At 40.2% G+C, this 22,954-nt stretch overlaps 1 protein-coding gene across 8 annotated transcripts in view; it reads right to left on the bottom strand.

Annotated features, from left to right (window-relative positions):
* MITF (melanocyte inducing transcription factor) overlaps positions 1 to 22,954 on the bottom strand; it is a 214,133-nt gene that overhangs the window by 178,229 nt on the left and 12,950 nt on the right. Inside the window, exon 1 of one of the 8 annotated variants that reach the window (XM_025885079.2) lies at positions 22,576 to 22,595. The exons of the other annotated variants lie outside the window; for them this stretch is intronic. Coding sequence (XP_025740864.2) covers positions 22,576 to 22,595 — 20 coding nt within the window. Of the gene's footprint in view, positions 1 to 22,575; positions 22,596 to 22,954 lie in introns of those variants that run through there. 8 annotated transcript variants of the gene reach the window in all.

Raw genomic sequence — 22,954 nt, 5'->3', positions numbered from 1 at the left:
AGCTATTTATATATATATATATATATATATATATATGTATGTATATCATCCTAATTCATACACTAAATCAGTTCAGAGAGGTTAAACAATATTCCCAAGATCACAAAGCAAAGTGGCAGGCTTGAGATGCCTCTTTCCAAAAATCTCTCCTTTTCTGCTATACCTCAAAACCTGGAAAGTAATTTCTCCTCAGAACTGCTGTGAGCTAAAACAGTCACTAACAGAATTCTGCATATATTAGGTGAGAACACTTTCTTGAATTAAACTAGAGTAGAAGACAAATATTTGCACCTTATGATACCCTAAATAATGTTACCTTCAAAAAAAGTGAACAAACATTTCCCCTCTCTAGTTTTAAACATGGAATAATTATAGCCTTCGCAGATACAAAAGTCATAGGAAAGGGTATGACATTTTCCATCAAGCACGCCCTGATTTTACTTGCCCATAAGTAAGGGAACGCCAAATGAAACTGTCCTCATTTGCTCTAAACCCAAAAAGGTCCACTAAGAGATTAGGGATAAGGAAGATCTGGAATAAATTTGAGAAAAATGTCTTTTGTAGGTTGAGAATTTTAATCGGACAGAAAACAAGATGTGTTTAATATATTTTAAAGGCAATTCAGAGTTATAGGTTTTTGAAGATAACTAACGAATATATAGTGAAACTTCAAAATTGACATGTTAATGAGAAATTACAACTTGGGGCTGACTGCAGAGTTGAGAGTAAACATGCCCATGGACATTTCCCACCCATGTGATTAAACTCCTCCATGTCCTCAAACATTTCATACTCCTCCACCTCTTACCAGAAATCTTGGTGAGGCAAACCCAGCAACTATTTGCAGATGCAAGTTCCACTTCCTTTGTTTGCTACTAACAGAACTAGAACTTGCTCAGGGCGGCAATGTGCCCAGACAGGAGAAGCCATGCAACACAGTTCTAGCCACTGAGATGCAAGGAGACATCTCTGGGGGGATGGGGTGGGGTAGGGGTTTCCTGGGAAAGCCTGTGTTTTTTTTTTTTCCTGGTAGAGATGCTACTCCTCTTCCCTTTGCCCACTTCTTAAAGCAGATGTGATTCCTGGAGGGGTGGCAGCCATTTTGCAACCACAAAGTGAAAAACATTAGGAAAAAGCCAAGAAAAATGGCTGTGAGGATGGTTCTGACACCATGGAGCCACTAAAAAAACAGCTATGGTCACAGACTCCCTGGGTTTCTTGTAGGGGAGCTAAATGAATCCCTATTTGTTTTCATGCATGAAAAGGTAAACCTGATTGAAAACCATTCCCCTTTCCTCACTCTCTCCCCACCCAAGTCCAACCAATCACCCAGGCCTGTGCTTCTTCATCCCCCAGCATCTCTTATTTCCACCCCCTTCTCTCCATCTCTCCAACCACCAGGCAGTCCCAGATAACACCATCTCCTGCCTGCACTGCTCTTCATTGGTCTTGTTACTACCCTCTGCAATCCATTCTCTATGGTACCTCCACAATGACCTTTTCAGAAACAAAGAGAATCCCATAGCTCCTACTTAAAATTTTTCCATGCCTCCCTATGGGCCTATGAATAAAGCCCATCCTCCTAATCATGGATTAAAAGTTCCTCCATTCTATGGCCCCTATGACACTGAACTTGAATTAATTTCCCCTCAAGGTTCCAACCTTCAAACCATTCCCATACTCTCAGCAGATACTTGCACATGCCCCCAAGGAAGCTCTCCCATATACTTTTGATTAAATAACTTTACTCATCCTTCCAGAATACAATCTAGGAATTTCATCAGCACTTCCATGTTTGTCTTGAGTATCTGACCACCTAGGACTGGTACAACCATTTGCGCTTCTTTGCACATCCAACTGCCCAGTGCAAGCTCCCACCTTCCATTAAAACACGGAGACTTGGGGCCAAATGCTAGTCAAAGCCCTGCTTTTCTCAAATGCCATTTATAGCTCTGTGCTATAATCACTGTTTTTCCTTCCCTACCTTATTTAAAAAAAAAAAAAAGGAAGTTGAACTAAAGATATATTGCAAAACAACACAAAAGTTGAAATACAGATACTGTAGAAATAGTGACCCAAATGACTAAAATGGAAAATGTTACCAACGTTGGAATCAGTGTTTAATCATTTCTGGTGATGCATCGTTATGATGCATGGTTATCAGTCATAAGTAAGCTTTAACATCAGAAATTTAAACAATGTCAAAACTTTACTCTATGAACACAATCCCAGTGAAGATATGAAATAGAAACAGACTTGACTTAGACATGGTTTATGTAATGGCTTTTTATTTCTTTATTTTGGACATTTTAGTTCCTAATGTTTCCTAGGAGTCGTTTTCCATGTATATAATACTGTCCACCTAACACTGACCCTGACTGACTTCAATCTTTTGTGACCTATCAAATCGTAAATGCATGATTGTAAGATGTTTACTGAGTATTTTCAATTTCCTGAAATAATTCCACTTATATAAATATACCAACGGTAACAATAGACCTCAACATTATTTCCTACATATGAAGCATGTTGATTTCCATAGAGGGTCTGTGGAATTCATCTTACCATGTAAGTTCTATATAAGACAGAGATATATATAATGGAATTAAAAATAATAGAAACAGTGACAATTATAAGAAAAGTCTTCGCCGTAGTTATGATTTATTGAGCATTTTCCATGTGCCACTCCCTATTCTAAGCACTTTACACATGCATTATCTCATTGATTTCTCATAAAACTTGGCACTACAACTGGAATAATCCTCATTTTACAAAAAAAAAAGAGGAAAAATGAGTCTCAAAGAAGTTGACAACTTCATGTAGGTACATCTGGTCCATAATGGAACCTGACTTATGACCCTAGACCATCCATCTGCAGGCTTCATCACAGCTGTAAACATTTCCATAACACTTCACATGTACCAGCAGTTGACAAATAGTTTATTTTCAGGACAACCCAATGTAGCAGGTATTACCACTATGCTCATTTTACACATGGGGAAATTCAAACATGGACAGGTCAAGTTACTAGGTCAAGATGACCCAGCCAATAAGCTCCAGATCCAGGATTCAAAACCAGGCCAGGACCTCTAGAGTCTGTGCCCTTAACTACCACCCTATTCACCGCACTATCCTCCAAGTAATAATTGTATCTTTAGGGCATTTATAATGTGCTGGGCACTGTGACACTTTCCATACATTATCTCATGGAATTTTCATAATAACTAATGTAGGTGGTATTTTTATCTCCACTTTACATATGGAGGCTCCGGGACTCAGAGAAGTTAATCCAGTTGCCCAGGGTCACACAACCAACAAATGCTACATCGGGGAATATAAAGTAGCAATGTTTGGGTTTCACTCCCCACCTCCCCAAATATTTTCCTGAGGCATGTGTGTCTGGGAAACAGTAGGCATCAGATTTTCCACCTCTTTAAAACTGTTCGGTTCGTGTAATTTAGGGTGTGACTATTCATAGATACTGTTGAGCTAATCTTATGGGAGCCAGTGTAACCGCAGTGCATACTGCAGAACAATACATGCTTTCTCTATAAATTACATTATGCCAACCTGGCTTGGGAAAAGCCCATCTTTGTGATACGAACACTTAAGACAGTTTAGTTTTAGAAATAAAGAAGGTCCACTGTGGATGCTGTTTTTCTTTTTTACAGACAGTAGGAAACTTTGCTCTTTCTTCTAGAGAAAGCACTACTCGGTTTTCTATTCCTACCCTCTCAAAAGTTCCATTATGTAAGCCAAAATAAATCCCTCCAAAAAGGCATTATGAATCCTATTAAGAAAAAGCAATAGTTTCTCTATTCATTTTCAACAAACAGAATGGAGGAGGATCTAAACAGAATTAAAGCTCATTTCTGGAAACAGAATTAAGGAATAAAAATGCAACTACAGCAAAATAAATTGATAAATCATAGCTAAATATGTCAAGCCTATACCAGTTAAAGAATGCTGAGTTGTATGTGTCACTGAGTTTTGGTTTTTGCAGAGACAACTTTAATAAAATTCCACAAGGCCACAGAGTTATGCTGGAGACAAAAATCACATCTTCAGCATCCTCAATAAAATGCAAAGTCAATAACAGTTGTTATCCTTAGCCAGGATAGACACAAGACACTTAATATGAATAGACAGGAGAAAATGCAGAGTCTGCCTTTTAATCATTTTATTCTTTCACTTAGGGACTCACTTAATCAACAAATATTTATACATGTGCAGGCCCTGGGCTAACCTCTGGGAATACAATAGTGAACAAAATCACTGTGCTCCCTGGCCTCATGAAGTCAGGAAACACATATTGAACACAGACAAATCAAATATAGGATACTTATGTAAGTAATTAAGTATGTGAGTAGGTTGTATGAAGGAAAAGATCAAGAAACCATAAAGGAGAGGCCTGGGTGGCTCAGTCGGTTAAACATCAGACTCTTGATTTTGGCTCAGGTCATGATTTCAGGCTCATGAGATAGAGCCCCAGTCAGGCTCTGTGCTGGTCATGGAGCCTGCTTAAGATTCTCTCTCTCTCCTTCAGTCCCTTCCCTCCCTCCCTCCCTCTCTCTCTCTCTGAAGAAGAAGAAGAAGAAGAAGAAGAAGAAGAAGAAGAAGAAGAAGAAGAAGAAGAAGAAGAAGAAACAAACAAACAAACAAACTATAAAGGAACAGCACAACTAACTCAGGTAAGGGGCAAGGAAGTGGGTCAGGAGGCAACCTTTAAGTTGGTACTGAAAGATGGAGTAGAAAGTAGAAAGGAGAGTGGTAGAAAAGTTTTCCAGATGGCAGGAGGAATGTGTGAAGAAGCCCGAGGTAGAAAAAAAATAAAAGGAAGTAATGTGACATCAGAGTCAAGAGTTCTTGGCTCTGTTCCCAGCTTAGGTTCTAAAGGGCTAGCTACAGTCAAGGTGTTCACAACCATGGTAGCTGTCCTCAGCAGCAAGGCCTCCGGGGCCCCAGCATACGCCAGGAGACAGCTGAAGGGCCAGTCTGGGCAAGCGGCAGCCCTCTTATCTCCTGGGGAGTTGTTTCCAGAATCCTCAACCTGGAAACTTACAACATTTTTTGGCTGCCCAAGATGAAGCCAGTTAACAGAACATGAAGAACACACTGTCAGTGGGTGACATGACTCCTGACAGAGCGCACACTGAAGACCTGAAGGTAAGGCAAGGCGAGGGCGGTATCTCCCCACAGGGGAGATAAATAAGCTGACCAGCCTTTGTCTATCTGAAGCACCAGTCAATAAGGGCACTAAACTCTCACAGGAAGTGGAAGAAAAATGCTGACGGAAGGGAGAGGGTTGAGATACCCAAATTCTTGAGTAACAAAAGATGGTCCGTAAACTGCCTTAGAGACGGTTAACTGTACGACCTTGACGTGCTAAACAGTGATATGCAAGTTTGGGGCAGAGCCAAACTGCTCAAAGCTGTAGAAGAGAAGCTGCTGGGTCTCTGGCACCTCCTACTCCACATGGCACTAGGTCCAACTGGCTGGTGGAACATACTTAGAAATCCAGGTATGACGATGCATCTGAATATTAGTCTATGTGCAACTCCCACAGGCCTCAGGCTAGCCATGCTTCCTGCCCTAATGTGTGCCATTAAGACTGCTTTGTGGGGTACTCCCTTAACCGGGACTGTCTCCTCCTACTCAACTCCCTGAGCGGCAGAAGCTGTGTTTTGTTTATCCCTCTACCTCAATTGATAGCTCACTGTAACACTCAATAAATTAGCTCTATTTCTGTAACCAAAAAAAAAAGAAATAGTTTTAGGCTATATGCTAAAGCATATAATTTGTGTTACCCACACCATTTAAACTGCGAGCAACCTTTAATGTCAATGTATAAAATTACTTCATATTTGCAAGGTTTTCAATGTGAGATGTTTATGGAAAATTTCAAGAAATTAAATAAAGTGCAGTAAGATATTTCACACACTGAGGTCCAACCGTGCATACTCAAAGAGAAATGTAATCAGCCACAAATATGAAATGCTCACACACTGAGATGGAGGCAGGGATCAATAAATGCAGAGAGAGTATCAAACCCTGCAAGGTCAATAAAAATTATCTAGTCCACCAGCTTGCTTTATAAGGAGGAAGAAAAACAGAAAACAAACCTGAAGCTCAGAATGCTGAACAAATCTGCCTCTGCACAATGACAAAACTATGACTTAAAAGGATCTCCAAATTCGCAGACCACTTCTTCCCCACCATACTGAGCTGCCACCTGAATTAATCAGGTCACCTTACTCCTCTAGCTGGAAACCTGCCATGACTCCCCATTTTTAGTGAATAAAGGGCAAAGTCTTTACAAACCCCTTGAGTGTCTGCCTCCACTTGGATTCCATTTCTTCCCTGACCTCACGTCCTGCCTTTCCCAACACTTTTCTCTTTGCTCAGCCTGTTCCAGCCATTACGGCCATCATGCTGATCCTGAACGGGGTACACTCCCATCCAGGGTCTACGTACTTATTCCTCCCTCTGTCTGCTGAGCTTCTCCTCCAAATGTGAGCATGACCCACTCTCTAACCTCCTCGAGAACCTTCCTTAAATGTCATTTTCTCAGGAAGACCTTCCTTGTCTACTCAGTTTTAAATTACAAGTCACCCCAAACCCGTCCATGCTTTATCTCCTCTATAGGACCTCTCACCCTTCATCATAGCATATATTTTACTATTTATGTATGTATTTATTTCTACAATCCTCTCTTCTCCCACATGTAAGCTCCATGAGTGTAAGGATTTTCAACAGTCTGGTTCACGGCTCCACTCCTAAAATCTAAGATGGGTGCTTGGCAAACACTAAAACCTCAGTAAATATTAGTTGAATAACTGGTTGTATGGATTGATGGAGTTCAAAAGTGGCCCAAATCCAGAGAGTTCAAGAGCTGTGAAATGTCTGATAGTGTCTGGCAGCCCCTAGGAAGCAGCCTGTGGCCTGGGTGTCATCTGCCGTCACTATGTACCCACTCTAGAACTGGCATTCACTGATACCCTGTGGGAAAGTCAGTAAACTAAGAAATGAAGTGGTATAAAGACTTGTCAAAGCAGTCCCTTTTGAGCCTGCGTGACTCTGGGTTGAAGGGTGAACTAACAAGCCGATTTTTTTTTTTTTCAGAAATAAGATGTTCTTACATGTATATAGATATATGTATAGACACAGAAGTCTCTTCTGAATTGCTTCCCCATGGCCTTCAGCTTAAGAGTAAAAAGGGGTGGTTTGCTTAGATTGGACATCCCAAAAAAGAGACCAGGTTTCAAAAACTTTCTGGCATGAACCAACATTTGCTATTAAGCCTGAATGGCTGGCACAGCTAAACCTCCATGCATCATTCTAAATATAAAACACCAAGCTTCAATTATAACTTAATGACAGATATATAAAGGAAGATATTAAGAGAGGCCAAAAATAAGGCAGTAAGAACCAAGGGTAGATATTAAAACTCCATAATATTTGGCCCAGGCATGAAGGGAAAAAAAAAAAACAAAACAACAAGAACATTCACATGGACTCAAACGGACATAAGCAGGTGATGCTCTTTCATGGATAGGAACCCTGTAAAGGTTTACATCCAGGCTTCATCTCACCCTACCAGTACCTGAAATAGCAAAATAGCCACAAAGCACTACCTGTTGGAATTTGAAAGACACAGGTTAATCCTAATTTACAAAAATAAAATACCAGGGGTCACTGCATGCCTTGCTAATTTCCAGTCTAATTCAGAGGTTTACAGCCCAACGCACACACTAACTGAAGACTGGACTTTTCCATCTCAAAGTCTTAGTAGTGTCTCTCAGGCACTGGGCAAGCTGCCAATCCACTGCTCTTCAAGACATGCCTTATTATCCCTTTACAACATGAACACCCTATCATATAATTCATTTGCCGGAGAAGTTGGGTGATCTGAACAAGTTCTGATTGCTGGGGCCATTTTTAAATGGCATTCATTTCACATGTAATCATTTCAAACAACAACAAAAAGTACTAGGAAAGAACTGTTGCAAAATAGTTTAATATTTCCTGCAACAGTAACTCTTACTTTCTAGGATTCCAAATGTCCATAGCTACATCTAAATTCCCTTTAATCCACTATAGCTGAAGCAGGTATGTGTGTGTTGCATACCATCTGCAGAAACCTCCCCATTTGCTAATGGCACAATGCAGGAGAATCATTTGGGACCATTCAAAACCATTAAGGCTATTAACTCTGACTTGGGCCAAATCTAATAAACCAGTGTCATCCCAACAGGAAATGAGTTAAGTTGGCCTTCAAAGTCATTTAAGCAAATACCCAAAGTCAGACTGCCTAGTAAGAAACACTTCTGTTGTTTTTGCCCAGTTTAAAGCACAGATCACTGGGAATGCATTTCAGAAAAGAAAAAAAAAAAGGTGCATTTCATTTAAAAATATTTAAATAAACTGACTTTCAGTTGGTTTTCAGTGACCAACTGAAAGAGTGTCTAAACTTGCTTAAGTCCCTCTGACCACTGCATATATACAAACAGCAGGTGCACAATAAATATTTAAGAAACCAACATGGAACAAATCCAGCTCCACCTACATAAAGTCAAGTTTCTGATCCAGAAATTCTAGACCAGAAACAGTACTCATGAGAGAAGAGGTCGTAGACAGTTGCCATGCTGTATATTTTTTGTTGTTGTTGAGTCTAAATAATATATTCATTTCAAAATGTGTCCACCCCCAGGTCTTTGTTAATGCTAACCCTATACCTAGAACAATTCATTTCCCAAATGAAACCATTCCCATCTTTGAAGAGTTCTCTCACATATGAACCTCTAGGAACCCATTCCTAATATAATATGTTCCGACTCCACTTGTTCTTCAGAATTAATCACTTCCTACATTCAACCATCTGGGACCTGGCTTTACTTGCCTTAGATCCTGCCCTTATGTATTCTGTCTTTTGTCATAATTGTTTCTGGCCTTGCTGCTCCATTTAACATGAAGGTTTTTAAAGACTGGAGCTATCTTTGCAATTCCTCTCTACCCCTATGCAGTTGCTTTACACCCAGTAGATACTCTGTAAATACTGGTTGAATTGAAAGGATCTCAGTCTTGGATTTAGTTCTCTCAAAGTCTCCAAACAGTCTAATAGCTTGAGGACCAAACCTACCTAAAAATTAACTTAAATTGTAAGTACAATAAAATTATTCTAAGTTATTAACCTAACCACTCAATATGTTTATTTTCTTACCTGGAAAACCAGGCCAGCCATAGGAAATGACATTCCCTAGATCAGCGACTCAAAGAGTAATGAGGTAATTTCCTTCAAAGATGATTATGTTTTCAGGATTCTCTGGAATGCATACCTACCCATTAATGTGTCATTATTAATAGTTCCCTCTGGGTAGAACCAACACTAGCATATTTCAGAATTTTCAAGCAACTTTGCACTATATATTCAGGTGTCAACATAATCTCAATTTGATAGTCCCACTGTTTCTATGAATCAGAAGACAGATTTACTAGAGATGCTAGGGGATATTCCATCATGTCTTGTCTAAGCATCCATATACCTCTATCTGAGTAAAAAAAATGGATGAAAAGGTGAAGGGGTGAGTTTTATCCCAAGACTAGAGTTGCCAGATCTAGCAAATAAAAATATAGAATGCCCAGTTACATTTGAATTTAGATAAACAAAGAATAGTTTTTAGTGTAGGTATCCCATGAAATATTTGGGGCATACTTATACTAAAAAATTATTCTTTGTTTATGTGAAATTCAAATTTACCTGGACATCCAGTATTTAACCTGGCAACCGTACTCCAAACCTTGAAATTGTATTGAGTCTCCAATTTTATTTTATTTTTTTAAAAGATTTTATTTATTTAAGAGAGAGAGAGAGAGCATGAGCAGGGTAAGGGCAGAGGGAGAAGCAGGCTCCCCACTGAGCAGAGAGCCCAATGCGGGGCTCCATCACTGGACTCCAGGATCATGACCTAAGCTGAAGACAGACGCTTAACTGACTGAGCCAGCCAGGCGCCCCGAGTCTCCAATTTTAAAAAAGGAAAAAGGAATGCACATATGAAGCTTGTAACGTCTTAATTTTATAAAAGAATATATCAATCAAATAGCATTATAGAATATTTTAGAATGCTCAATATAATCATGGTAAGAAAAATAATTAAGGTAACACTGGGTGCTAACCATGTACCAGATACTACACCAAACCCTTTGTGTGCTTTATCTCATTTAATTCTAACCACATCCTTATGAGGTAGGAATTATTATTATTATTATTATTATTACTATTACTATTACTACTACTACTACTACTACTACTACTACTACTACTACTACTACTACTACTACTTCACCGATAAGGAAAGCAAACTACAAAGAGAACAAGTTGCCCAATGTCATGGAATAGTAGAGCAGAGACACAAACCCAGGCAGGTTTAACAAAGGGCTTATAAGCTTAACCACGACCTCATTTTACAGGTGAAGAAAAAGAGACTCTGTGATCTGCCCAATTCAGACAGCTGTTAATCAGTGCAGGTGGAATTCAAGCCTAGGACAGTCTGACTCCAGAGTTTTAGCACCAACAATATACCACCTGTGCAAGCCAGGCAAAATGGAAAAAGTGCACTTCCCACCTAAATCAGCTGCAATTATCATTGTAATAAGTCAGAATGCTTCATCTTCAAAGAACAGTGTTTGAACCTAGAACAGCTTCCTTGGAATTTTTATCAGATGCCCCCAGCTAAATTTTGACTCCTTATAATCAAGAGATTATCCTGAGTTGGATAGAGAATGTGGAGATTTATGTTTGGGGGGAGAATTTGTTGTTATTGCCATTTCTGTACCAAAATATCTCTTTAAAATAAGTCACTTATCTAATGTCCACCAGTCTTGCAGCCCTGAGGCAAATTCTTGCTACTGCACATGAATCTCAAACATTGCAAGTAACCTGGAACGCAGACATAAAGCCCAACTTGAAGCAGCCACCAAAGCCAGCAAGGACCACAAGAGCCAAGATATATCTTCTTGGATCTGGAACTCAACAGCCAGGATTATTCCATGTAAAACATACGAGTTCAGGAAATGTTGGAAGATATCCGGAGCTTTACCTGGAGCAGACTGACCTTTAGGAACCCTCATATGACTTATTCTAGGTGCTTGTCTACCTCTGGAGTAACCGCAGATGTCTTTAATCGTGTGTGTGTGTGTGTGTGTGTGTGTGTGTAAGCATGTGTAATACAAGGCATATACAATACAATGCTTATCTCATTTTATCCTCAAAACCCACTCTAGGGACCAGAGAGCATGCTGGTCAGTGTATGAGTTAGCTGAAGTAGAAGAGGGGTGGTTCTGTGGATAGGACGGACACTTAGAATTCTTCTCATGGGGGCGCCTGGGTGGCTCAGTCGGTTGAGCATCTGTCTTCAGCTCAGCTGGTGATCCCAGAGTCCTAGGATCGGGGCCCCACATCGGGCTCCCTGCTTAGCAGGGAGCCTGCTTCTCCCTCTTCTTCTGCCTGCCTGTCTGCCTACTTGTGATCTCTCTCTCTCTGTCAAATAAATAAATAAAATCTTTAAAAAAAAAAAAAGAATTCTTCTCATGTAACTTACAAAGAATGCATAGTAATATGTCATTTCTGTTTACCTGACCATGTCTCCCATTAGAATATAGGCTCCCTCAGGGGAGGGACCATGTCTATTTTATTAACCACTGTATTTCCCAGGTGTGTGGTACAGAAGAGGCATCCAACTATGAATGAATAAATGAATAAGCAATCACTATTGTCACTAGTAAGCAGTATGCACACAGTCTTGCCTTTGCCTTCACTGCCCTTAAAATCTGGGACGAAGGTTTGCATCCTCTTGCAATCACAGCCGCTCTTAAGGCTGAACAGAGTGTGTGTATCATCATTTCTCACAGAGACTGTTAGGCTGGAACCATCCTAAGCGGCCTCCGTGACACCAGATCTGGCCAGCCTCCAACCCATTCTTCATTTGGCAGCCAGAGTGCTATTCCTCTGCTTCAATCCATCCATGCTCCCTGATGCTCTCTAGTCATGCTCAAAAGCTTACACAGCCCCAAAGGCACCATACTGGGCTATACCTCTGTGTCTCCCATCTATACCCGGAATGTCCTCCTGTCTTCTGCTTGGCAGTCAAAGTTTGATAATGAACTCAAATTTCATTTCTATGAGACTTGACTCTGCCCTTCTCCCCTCAGAGGAAATGACCCCTCCATTTTTGTCCTCAAAGGTACAATTACAAACCTAGCATCATATTCATGTTGCTGTGAGTTATAAGGCAGAGCTCAGGCCTTATGGGCCACCATCTTACCACTAGCATAATGTCTGGCACGTAGCAGATCACTTCCTACATGGATAAGCAAGCTTTGGAAAGTAAAAGTGAAAACCTTTGTTAATCATTTCTTGATATCTTACTCGACTGGAGAAATATGGTCTGGACCCATTCATTAAGTTCTATCTGTATCTGCTAATTCTACCAGGAAAATTATTGCAAGGAGAGACAATGGTGTATGCTGTTGTTATTGCATTGTTTAAGCAAACACCTGCTCACCAAGGGAATATTCCCCACCGGTAAGTGGGCTTGAGGTATCAAAAAGAAAATGACCCCAAATCAAGGAACCAGAGTGAGGGACCTGAGAGAGAAGGTACTTCTGAGATAACAAATAAGTTTGCCCTCTAGTATCCATGATGAGTTGTGAAAGCCTGGTACACTGAATTCAGAAGGGCCTAAGGCTCCTCCCAAGATCATGGGACAGAGCAAGGTGATCACTGGCAACTTCTACCATGGCGTAGCTGGGGGAAGGAGCAGCAGAGGAACACGCAGCCACCCTGATCTAGTCCTTACCCTTCACTCTACATAAGAGGAGACAGAGTCCTCACAAGTGGTTAACTCAGGGTCACACAATCAGTTGACACAACTGGGCCTGAAACCAGGCTCCCAAAACATCCATTCAATTAACCATGTGTTCAGTAGCTATTAGGCCTTGCATGGTGCCACTTGCTGGGATAAAATGAACAAAAACATTCACAGTCATCAACCTAGTAAAATGTACTGTATATTTGATGCTTCATCCACAGTTCCTCTTACTACCTCATGATGTTTCCAGTTCCCACCTCCCCTCAACTATTAAACTCCCATTTTCTTATATGGAGTGACATTTCCTCGATAAATAACTCTTTTTAAAAAAAAATAATTCACTCCAAACAATTAAACCAATTCATAACTCTTCTTTCTTTCCCCACCTTTATTCTATTTATCCAAACTTTGTGAAATTCACATTTAAGCAAAAACTCCATGGTGATACTTGAACTATTTTGCAGATACCTATAGCATTCTCATCTCAATTCCAAGAATTTAACATCACAATGTTGGAAGGAAGTGTTGGCTAAGAATATACAGATCCTGCAGTGCACATTTTCCAGAGACTGAACAACCATAACTTATACTCAGGATCTCAAACCAGAACTGAATAGTTCTTACAGTAAAGAAATTCTATTTTTATTCCTAATCCAAATCTAACCACTAAAAGTTCAACTAGATTCGCTCTATCCTCAAAGACAACAGAAGAGTACAAGTCACCATTTTACATCTTACATCAAATAGTGTAGAACATGTGATTCTGTCCTGTAATGCTTCTGTTTAATCTCACTTTCTCTTTAAAAATTAGAAAAATTAACTAGTGGGGAAAATTCACCAGAAAAAGAGAGTGCTCTGAAATCTTAAATAATTTAGTCAAAAACATTTTTTTCAAAGAAAGTGACCCAAAATGGAAATATGTAAGTATCTATAATTTTCACTGAAGAGTTTCCATTTTAACTCTGAAGTAAACATAATTTTTCAAATTCACGTTGGTTTGCAAAATCCCAAGTCACCAAGTAGCACTTATTTCCATAAAGTAAAAAGACACATTCTGGTCTTATTCTAAACAGGACACCAGAAAACAAAACTAATACTGTGAACAAACAAATCTTAGCTAAAACTCATTGAAATAATCCAAATGGTTTCCATTCCAGGGAAAATAGTAAGTCAGCAGTTTGCATACGGCTGCCTTTTCCAAATACACAAAATAAGCAAAAACACCACCAGAGGAAAGTGCAAATGCTGAACCCTTTCTATTTCTGTTTCCACAGGACTGCAATCTGATCAATACCACCGCCGTGCACTGCTCAGCCACCATTTACACACACTTCCAGGTGGCTCTGATGTCCCGCCCAGAAGCCCAGAGAAGTCCCAGGACGAGGTTCAGAGAGCCATCACTCAAACCACAAAGAGAAGGAGAGGAAAGCCTGGGTCCCAGGCTCCGGCTGCTAGAACAAGAGCTATAAAGTCAGAAAAATAAATGTTTGAGGGTGTCAAGCAAACAGAACTCTCAGAAAGAACATATAGATTCTAAACAAGAAAACAATGGGGACAGAACTTGGCATTCCTTGCAAAACAAAAGGTTCCGGAAAAAAATAATAAATGAATCACAACCCTTCACCTAATACCAGTAACTGTCTGGAGTTGGCAAAAGACTGTTGAGTAAAAATATCCTATATAAGGAAACTTACTTAAGGGAAGTATTCAAAACCCTTCACCCAGGATAGAAGACAACCCAGTGTGCAAAATCATGAGTGGGGAAAGTCTGCCAGGGTTATGAAAGGGCATCTGCAAGGAGCATCCTTAACCCGAAATTATTTTTGAAAAATAACATTTAACAGACCAAAAAAAAAAGGAAAATGAAAATTGCTGTCCTGACTTCAGGACAGAGAACTTACTTCCAAATCCCCATCCTCCTACAGGACTTGAAAGGACAATAATTAGTCAAGAAAAGAGCAAAATGAGGAAGTGGTATTCTTTTACAATTTCTGTTAATCCCCACCAGCTGTAATTTAAGAAATTCAGTGACATCAGCATTTATATTTGATCCAGCAAGAACGAGAACGACAGAACTACAACTGCAGAATCATATGAGAGGGGAAAAGAAACTTGGGGGCAACTGGAAAACACATTTGAAGATGTGGAAAATTAATTCACTTTGCAGTGAATCACTTCAACAGCTTCAAACACCACCACTGCCAAAAATAACAAAAAAAAAAGTGGAAAGGGAAGCTTAAGCACTCTAAACCTAATCAAATGATCCAGTGGAACTTCTGAAAAAAAGGTTCACTCAAACAAGTGTACTGAACATTTCTGAAAACAAACAGCAAGCAATCTAGCCATTTATGAACGATAAGAAACCACGACTCAGTATCATATAAAGATCACCAGTCTCTTTTAAAAATCTGCTATACAAGGAACTGTCAAAGGAGTTATTTTCTTTTAGCGTCTGCATTACCTTCTTGAAGACAGGCATACGATCAATTCCACGCTCTCCTTTTCCCAGGTAGAGAAATTAGTTCGAGGAGAAACCACCACAGTGTTTTCAAGGTGTCCCATCTAAGCTCACAGACGGACCAGGAGTAGGTCTGAATTCCCACCGTAAATGCCAACCATCAGCTTTTGACTCGGCTCAGAGTCAAAGGGAGAAGAAAACCACCCCAAACTTGACCTACCAAACAACCTATATAAGAGAGTTGAAAACACTCACCAGGGCCACCTCGGCCCTTTGGCTGCACATTGAGTCCGCTGAACCGTCTCAGAAAGGAGATTATTACAAAGAAGATGTGATTGCAGCTGCCCTGCCACACGCTTACATGCACCTTCTCTCAACACTAGGAAGGCTAAATTAGAGATAGAGTGATAATTAATAGGATCCTTGGCAGCAGGAGCCAGCTTCTTTAGCAAACCAGTAATTGCTGCCTACTTAAAATGACAGGGGATTGAGCCAGGAAGGAGGGAGGCGCTAATGATGGGAATCATAAAAGGTAAAACAGACTTTACATCAACAGGTTATTGGCTCCCATTCAAAACTACCCCTTCACCTATATGGATTCAGTTAATAAGGACAACAATCCTATTCAAAATCATACAAAGGAGGACTAGAGATCCAGAATCCTTCCAAAAATACCATCACAAATGCAGGGAAATTGGGTGAAAACAGATCTCCCCTCCACACACTCCCCAACTCCAAAAATGGCCTACCTTCCTAAGGTTATCATTAAAATAATTATCCATTGGTAGAAGAGATCATACAAGGAAAACAATTTTTTTTTCCCTTAAGTGATATATTTTGACTAGGACCTCCTTTGAAAACATCCAGTCTTGTTGAGAAATTTTTAGTGGTGGCCATAGACAGAGTTTAGGCCCTCTATTTTGACATTAAAGTAATGTCCTGGTTTACAGCCTCTCTAGGAAAGAAAAGGTACTGAGCCCACAGGTTGTTTACTGGAATGACTGAAGAGGGCCGGCCAGCAAGGTAAAGGAGAGTTAGCACACGGCGTCTCTGGTTCAAACCTCCAACCCCAGGAAATAAGAGAGCACATCAACCCATTACACTGATGACCACGCATGTGGGCAATATTCCATCAGAGAAGGCCAGTACCTACTACACACTCCCCAGCAAGAAGCAAACCAATATACCTCTAACATCTTTAGATGCCCAGAGAGACATGGAGAGATGAGGATTCAATCTTCTGCCACAGGGAGATGTCTACAGATAAACCAGGGCAGCAAGGTACATAGTTTCACAATGACTAATGCTGACCAAAACTCTTCATAAAATCAACTCCACAGGTAAAGAAACATCTCGTTTGCTCAGGAAGTCCCTAGCTCTCTGATGGTATTGCAAAGATGCCCTGATGGCTCTCTAAAAAAAAGAAATGATTACAAAGCTAAGGGCTTTCCAACAAGATACAACCCAGAAGTTCCTATTGTAAATATTTCATGGAAATCTCCAACAATTCTTGTGGTAGTCAGTTAAAGATGTATCTGAGGAAGTAAATCGAGAGGAGAAGCACTGGAAACTCAAAAGGTTTACCTTTCTCTCAGTGTGTATAAGAATCAAGTGCTTTTTTTCCCCTACTATTGGTCTTTCTCCTCTCCCACTAATAAGGAGTAAGAATGTTTTTATGTTCATTCTATGAATGTCTAGCCCATTTCTGATGGAACCCACTAAATATATAGCTCACCAATGAAGCCACCAACTATTATTTTTATAACTTCTTCCTCTCTATTAGATCATTATATCCTTTTATTGAAAATATTTAACTCAATACTTTGCAATGACTAATGCTCTTAACACCCACATGTCAAGGCAGAAGTTATGTTCATTACACAACATTATGATGTTTCAAGACCTTTGGCATTCAAAGATAAACAGCCCAGAATGGAATAAACCGGCTACAACTTTATGAAGACACACAGGAAAAGCAATTAACGAGTCAGGTTGAGGAGGGAGGGAGAGATAAGGAAAGAAAGATAAGTGAAAAACATCAAGACGTTAGGAGCTCGATGTTCAGTGGCAGACCATAAGTACGGGTATGTAGATAAGACTTCTTGATGTCATCAGCAAGGAAAATCTGAAGATCTTTAATGAGGAATGAGGACCATCTACAACTTACATACTATATCCTTGTGAATAATTAAGTGTCCACCATCCCACTTTTTGCTACCTCTCTTGGAGCCTTCAGCACCTAACTCCTTTCTTTAGAAACAGCTTTGAAAACAAAGGACTACCTTTAATAGATAGACCTATTTATCTTGGATTCAGATGTTCAACCACACCCAGAGTCTCTTGTCTTTACTTCATCAGAAACCTAGTCCTCTTTCTATTCCAAAATCAACATGAGTTGTCACCCCTCATCACTTCCCATCCCGCCTCCCTCTCTGTACCCCAATATACACAGTAACACAGTATGGCAGTTAAGAGGGTGAGCTTTGAAGTCAGTCCTCGGTTTAAGTCTTGGTTCCACCCTTATTTGAATGGCTGTAGGCAAGTTACTGAAGATGGCCAAGCTGAGTCTGTTCATCTATAAAATGGGATCCTACCTACCTCATATTAGAATTAAATTATACAAGGCATTTTAAATGTTTAACACAGTATCTGGTAGATAGGAGGTGTCTTAATATGTTTGTAATTCAACTAGATCTGAACTATTCATTCCCTCTGCTTCAGCTTCCTGGCTTTTCTAACACAGGAAAAACCTGGGAAAAAAATTCACATAGGTACCTTCCTGATCCCAGAACTGACACACACACACAGACGTGCACACATGTGCACACACACAAAGACAAACTAAACAAGCTATTCTTTTTATACTACACATAAATACAGTATGAAGATGCACAAGGCAGGCTACATATGATAGGAAAACAACAGGCAACTTTCATTACCTTAACCCTAGTGAGTTTATCAAAGTATAAGAGGTTAAAGCATCAATACAAGGCACAGCCCACAGTAAGGACTTGAAAAATGCTAAGTGCTGCCGTTACTATTATTGCTCTTTGGGTTTCTTTGTTGTTATTACATGATGTGATCTGCCTCCTAGGCAACCTACACTACTGGACCCACTAAAAATAAGTCTTTTCTTCTCTCCTTAAAAGAATTCCAAGTACTCCCAAGTACTCAGGTAATGTTTATAACAATGACATCATTCCAACAACAGTAACAATTGCTGATCCTTATAATATGCTAATTTGCAATACACTGAGAAGTATGTTGAGCCCAGTTTCTTCGAAGACAGCCTACACCATAATTTCTACATCATTCTACCACTTTCTGCTGGATTCTTCACCAGTGGCCCCCGTAATATCTCTGCTCTTTTTCCAGGTCCCCACTCCCACACTCTACTTCCTAAAGAACAGTTTAAATATAGCCAAATAAAAAGTAACATAACCAAACAGTCCCACCCAACTTCAAAAATTTGGAAGTAATGGGCCATTTTTATTGGCAAATAAATGTAAAAATGGGAGATCGGGGGTCCTTAGAAAAGCTTCATTAACGTGGCTTCACGTATAACCCACAACAATGTTAGAGCAAACAGTGTTTGAAAATATTTTCCCAAGTGAGCATGTTTTTAAACTCAGAGAAAGAATTGCTAGAGAAACACAGATCGAAGAAAACAATTTTTTAATACAGCCAACCCTCATTGTTTGTGGATCCCCTATTTGTGAATTCACCTATTCGCTAAAATTTACTTGAAACCCCCAAATCAATATTTGCAGCATTTTTGCGCTCATTTGTGGATACACACCAAGAGGTGAAAAAGTTGAGTCATCCAATGCATGCATTCCCAACTGACATCAAACAAGGTGACACTCTGCCTACTTGCTCCCGTTCTCATACAGTACACAAATGTCCTAAAGTTGATTGAGTGCCATGCTTTTTGCATTTTTGTGTTTTTGTAGGTGACTTCACCATTTAAGACAGTCCCCAAGACTAGTGCTGACGAGCTATCTAGTGTTACTCTTCATGAGAACGCTGTGATGTGCCTTACCCAGGAAATACAGGTGTTAGATAACGTTCGATCAGGCGTGACTTAAGGCACTGCTGGCCTTGAGTTCAATGTTAATGAATCAATAATATATATTAAATAAAGTGTCCTAACACAGAAACACACATGAAACAAAGTTAGGTATTAATTAGTTAACAAAAATGTTGTGACCAGAGACTTCCAGGAACCAAACTATGCCTTTCCTCTAGGAGCAATGGTGTAGTGTTCTCTAACTAAATGCTCACGGTGGCTTTACAGAACATAACTACCACAAATAACAAGAACTGACTGCATATTTATTTCATCTCTGAGCACCCAGAGGAGCAACAACACTGATGGCCCCTACTAGCTTAATGGAGCATTTACATACACTAGGCGCGTTACACACTACCTTCTATAACCTTCACAGCTATGCCAAGAAAGAACACTACTACCCCCATATTTTAGGTGAGAAAACTGAGCCTTAGAAAAACTTAAGGGCCCACAGCTAATAAGAAAAAAGTCAAGATAATTTCTTACACATGTTCCTGAAAGAGCTTTAACAAAGTTCCTGAAAGGTACTGATCCCTTCTTGCACACCAGAAACACATCATCCATTTTGGTCATTTTTATTCAGCGATTATTTTTTTTAAAGATTTTATCTATTTGAGAGAGCGAGAGGGAGAGCACAGAGGGAGAGTGAGAGGGAGAAGCAGACTCCCCGCTGAGCAGGGAGCCCAATGAAGGACTTGATCCCAGGACCCTGGGAGCATGACCTGAGCCGAAGGCAGACACTTAACCAACTGAGCCACCCAGGCACCCTATTCAGTGATTATTTATCAGGTACTAGCTATCCTGGATCATGGAGATGCTCAGTGAACAAATTCCCCATTCCCACTAGACCTCTTTCAAGGAAGAACTGACAGACAATAAAATAAGTATCACCTATCAGCCTATTTACAGGCAGAAGATGCTTGATTTCTTAAAATACACATTATCTTTTAAATAAGAGTGTCAAACGAAGTGACAGGTAATGACTGTCTTCAGTAATATCAGCTTAAAATATATTTCTTTCACAGGGTCATTGATGTGACCAGCAAGTGGGCTCTTTTCCACTCCCAGAAAGAGTTCCTCTGGCCCCTGATGGCCTGATCTGGGTTCCACACCATCCCTTGGTGGCCACCCATTTGTCAAAAATGACAAAGGTTTATGCTCAACATTATCTCCTGACTCCACGGTGGGCTCAGTGAATATTTACTGAAAATCATTTTACCTCCTATGGCAAAGAACATTGGCCCAAGGATTTTGCAAATCATTCCCAAACCATGACTGAAAAAATAAGGGTGTCAGAGATCTTAACATCCACCTATTTAGATGACCAAGAAATAAATCTACTCTGAAAACTTCCAAAACTGCCTTGTCCATCTCCAACGGCTGGCTCTTCCCCTACATATGGGTGTGCTAACTCTCAACTCCATCCTACACAGCTGATTCACCCTGCTCTCCCACAAAAATGCGGAAGTTAGAAGGCCATCCGACTGTCCACATCTGACCATCCTTCTCAGGCTTCATTCTCCCCTGTGCTCATGACTTCGCAGAGCACACTGGCTCTCACCCTAAAGCATCTAACTCTATGGTCCTTTGCTTCCGTGTGTGTGTGTGTGTGTGTGTGTGTGTGTGTGTGTGTGTGTTTCAATCACACAGAAAGAGGAAAACTGTCATTTTCTCTGCTTCTTTATAAAATTCAGGACAGGAATTGTTTAACCAAGAGTGAAGTTTTGATTAGTCATGACAATACCAGAGAAAAGATGCAAACACTCTGAAAAACGCTGCCTTGAGAATCCAGTATGTGTTGGTATGAATGTGTGTGTGGATTCTTATAAAACACGTCTCCCATTAATTGTTAATCAAATTAGTGCCATTCCTCTGCACACGACAGCTGAGAGTTGGGGGAAGAGGCCTGGTAGGCTCCTGGGAGAAAAATGAGTGCTAGCACATGTCCAAAAACTTGCTACAGATATTCCCAACTTTCGAGAACTGACTATATGGTTGGGGGGTTTTAAGCTATGGAGAATCAAATGATTTATTTACTCCACAGTGACAAAACAATAGAGTCAACAGCACTTGCACAGATTAACCACTTCTTTGATTCTTAGGTAAACCCCTAACTTCTAATGGCAGTGATGCCAGCCGTAGCACATGGGCGCACTGCGGGCCGACAGAGGCTTCATGGTCACGTAGCAGGAACGGTAGGGCCATCAGGCACCAGCAGAGAGCCAGCATCTATAGCACCCTTCCCACAGGGAGTCCTCTCAGTACCTCACTGAATCTTCACAGCGATGCGATGACCTCGTTAATCAGGTAACACGTCAAAACGTAATGATGAAGGCATCCACTTATGTGCGCAATGTCATGCATACTTTTCTCCTGAGACAGAGAGCTATTATCTGGGCTCAACCCCCTTTCTGCTTTCTAGTGACCAGTTTAGCCACTGGTTTTGGGGAGAAACTTTCTGAGGATCAAGAAAAGCAAGCTATCTGATTGTGGTTTATGTACGCCAAAATATCAAGTTGTACACCTTAAATATATACAACTCTTATTTATCAAGTATACCTTAATAAAGGTAGGAAAAATAAAAGACAAGGAAGCTATCATACTGATGTGGATAAAACATTTTAGTTTTATCACAGGATCAGTTTAACCAGTAGATGGAAATCCACTTGGTTAACTGAAATGGCCCAGACAGACGCAAAGGACTAGAGCAATCAAGTTTTCAGAAAATTCAGAATAAAGGGTAAAAAACAAGCATAAAATAAAAAATTCTTTTAAAAAAAATTAAAACTTAGGCTCTAGTCTCAAAAATAGCTATACATTGCTACAAGGAGGGAAAAATCCTAAAAGAGTAAAAGATGTAAAGATTTTGAGGTTCAGGAATACAGGGCATTATGGCTTACTTTGGATACGGACAGCTATATGAGGAGGCTGCCGAGTTAAATGTTAAAAGATAAGGCAGGAACTCACTAGAGGCAGAATTGAAAGCTGACAGTTAGGAATGACAGATTCCCATGTGGAAACAGCGATACAGCTTGGCTCCAAGACTGCTCAGTGTTGTGAAATCTTGATCAGTGCATCTTATTATTTATTCTTCCACCTGGCTACAGTCTGTAATTATGATGAAAGGCAACATGTTGATAAAGACAAAGATTGTTCTGGCAACAAAAGGAACGCCTTACCTGTAAATAGCAGGTGCCATCTTTAAAAACCTCCCTGCTAGGCTTCCCACAGTTCACCACTACTTGACCTGCATCAACGCTCAAAGATCTTGCTGAGGATTCTCCAGCTTAGGGATCATTTAAAGCCTCCCCCCTTCTCTTCTACGGCCCTCTTCTTTACCTGCTGGCTAAAAAGTCATTTCAAGTCAAAACCCTTATTGATGCTATGGATACAAAGGGAACCAGAATGCAGGGACCAGATACTAAGCAGCAAGAGCCAGGCTTTGGGCTGAGCACTTTACCCCCGATTTCTTTTAATTCACATGATCACTCTGTAGCCTAGATCATATTAATGTCCATGAGCCCCATTTAGCCCACTACTGAAACAGAAACTACAAGA

Source organism: Callorhinus ursinus, unplaced genomic scaffold (genome assembly GCF_003265705.2).
Source record: "Callorhinus ursinus isolate GAN/ISIS: 27379988/994484 unplaced genomic scaffold, GSC_fseal_2.0 scaffold15, whole genome shotgun sequence".
NCBI lineage: Eukaryota > Metazoa > Chordata > Mammalia > Carnivora > Otariidae > Callorhinus > Callorhinus ursinus.
This window is presented reverse-complemented; position numbering and strand designations above follow the sequence as displayed.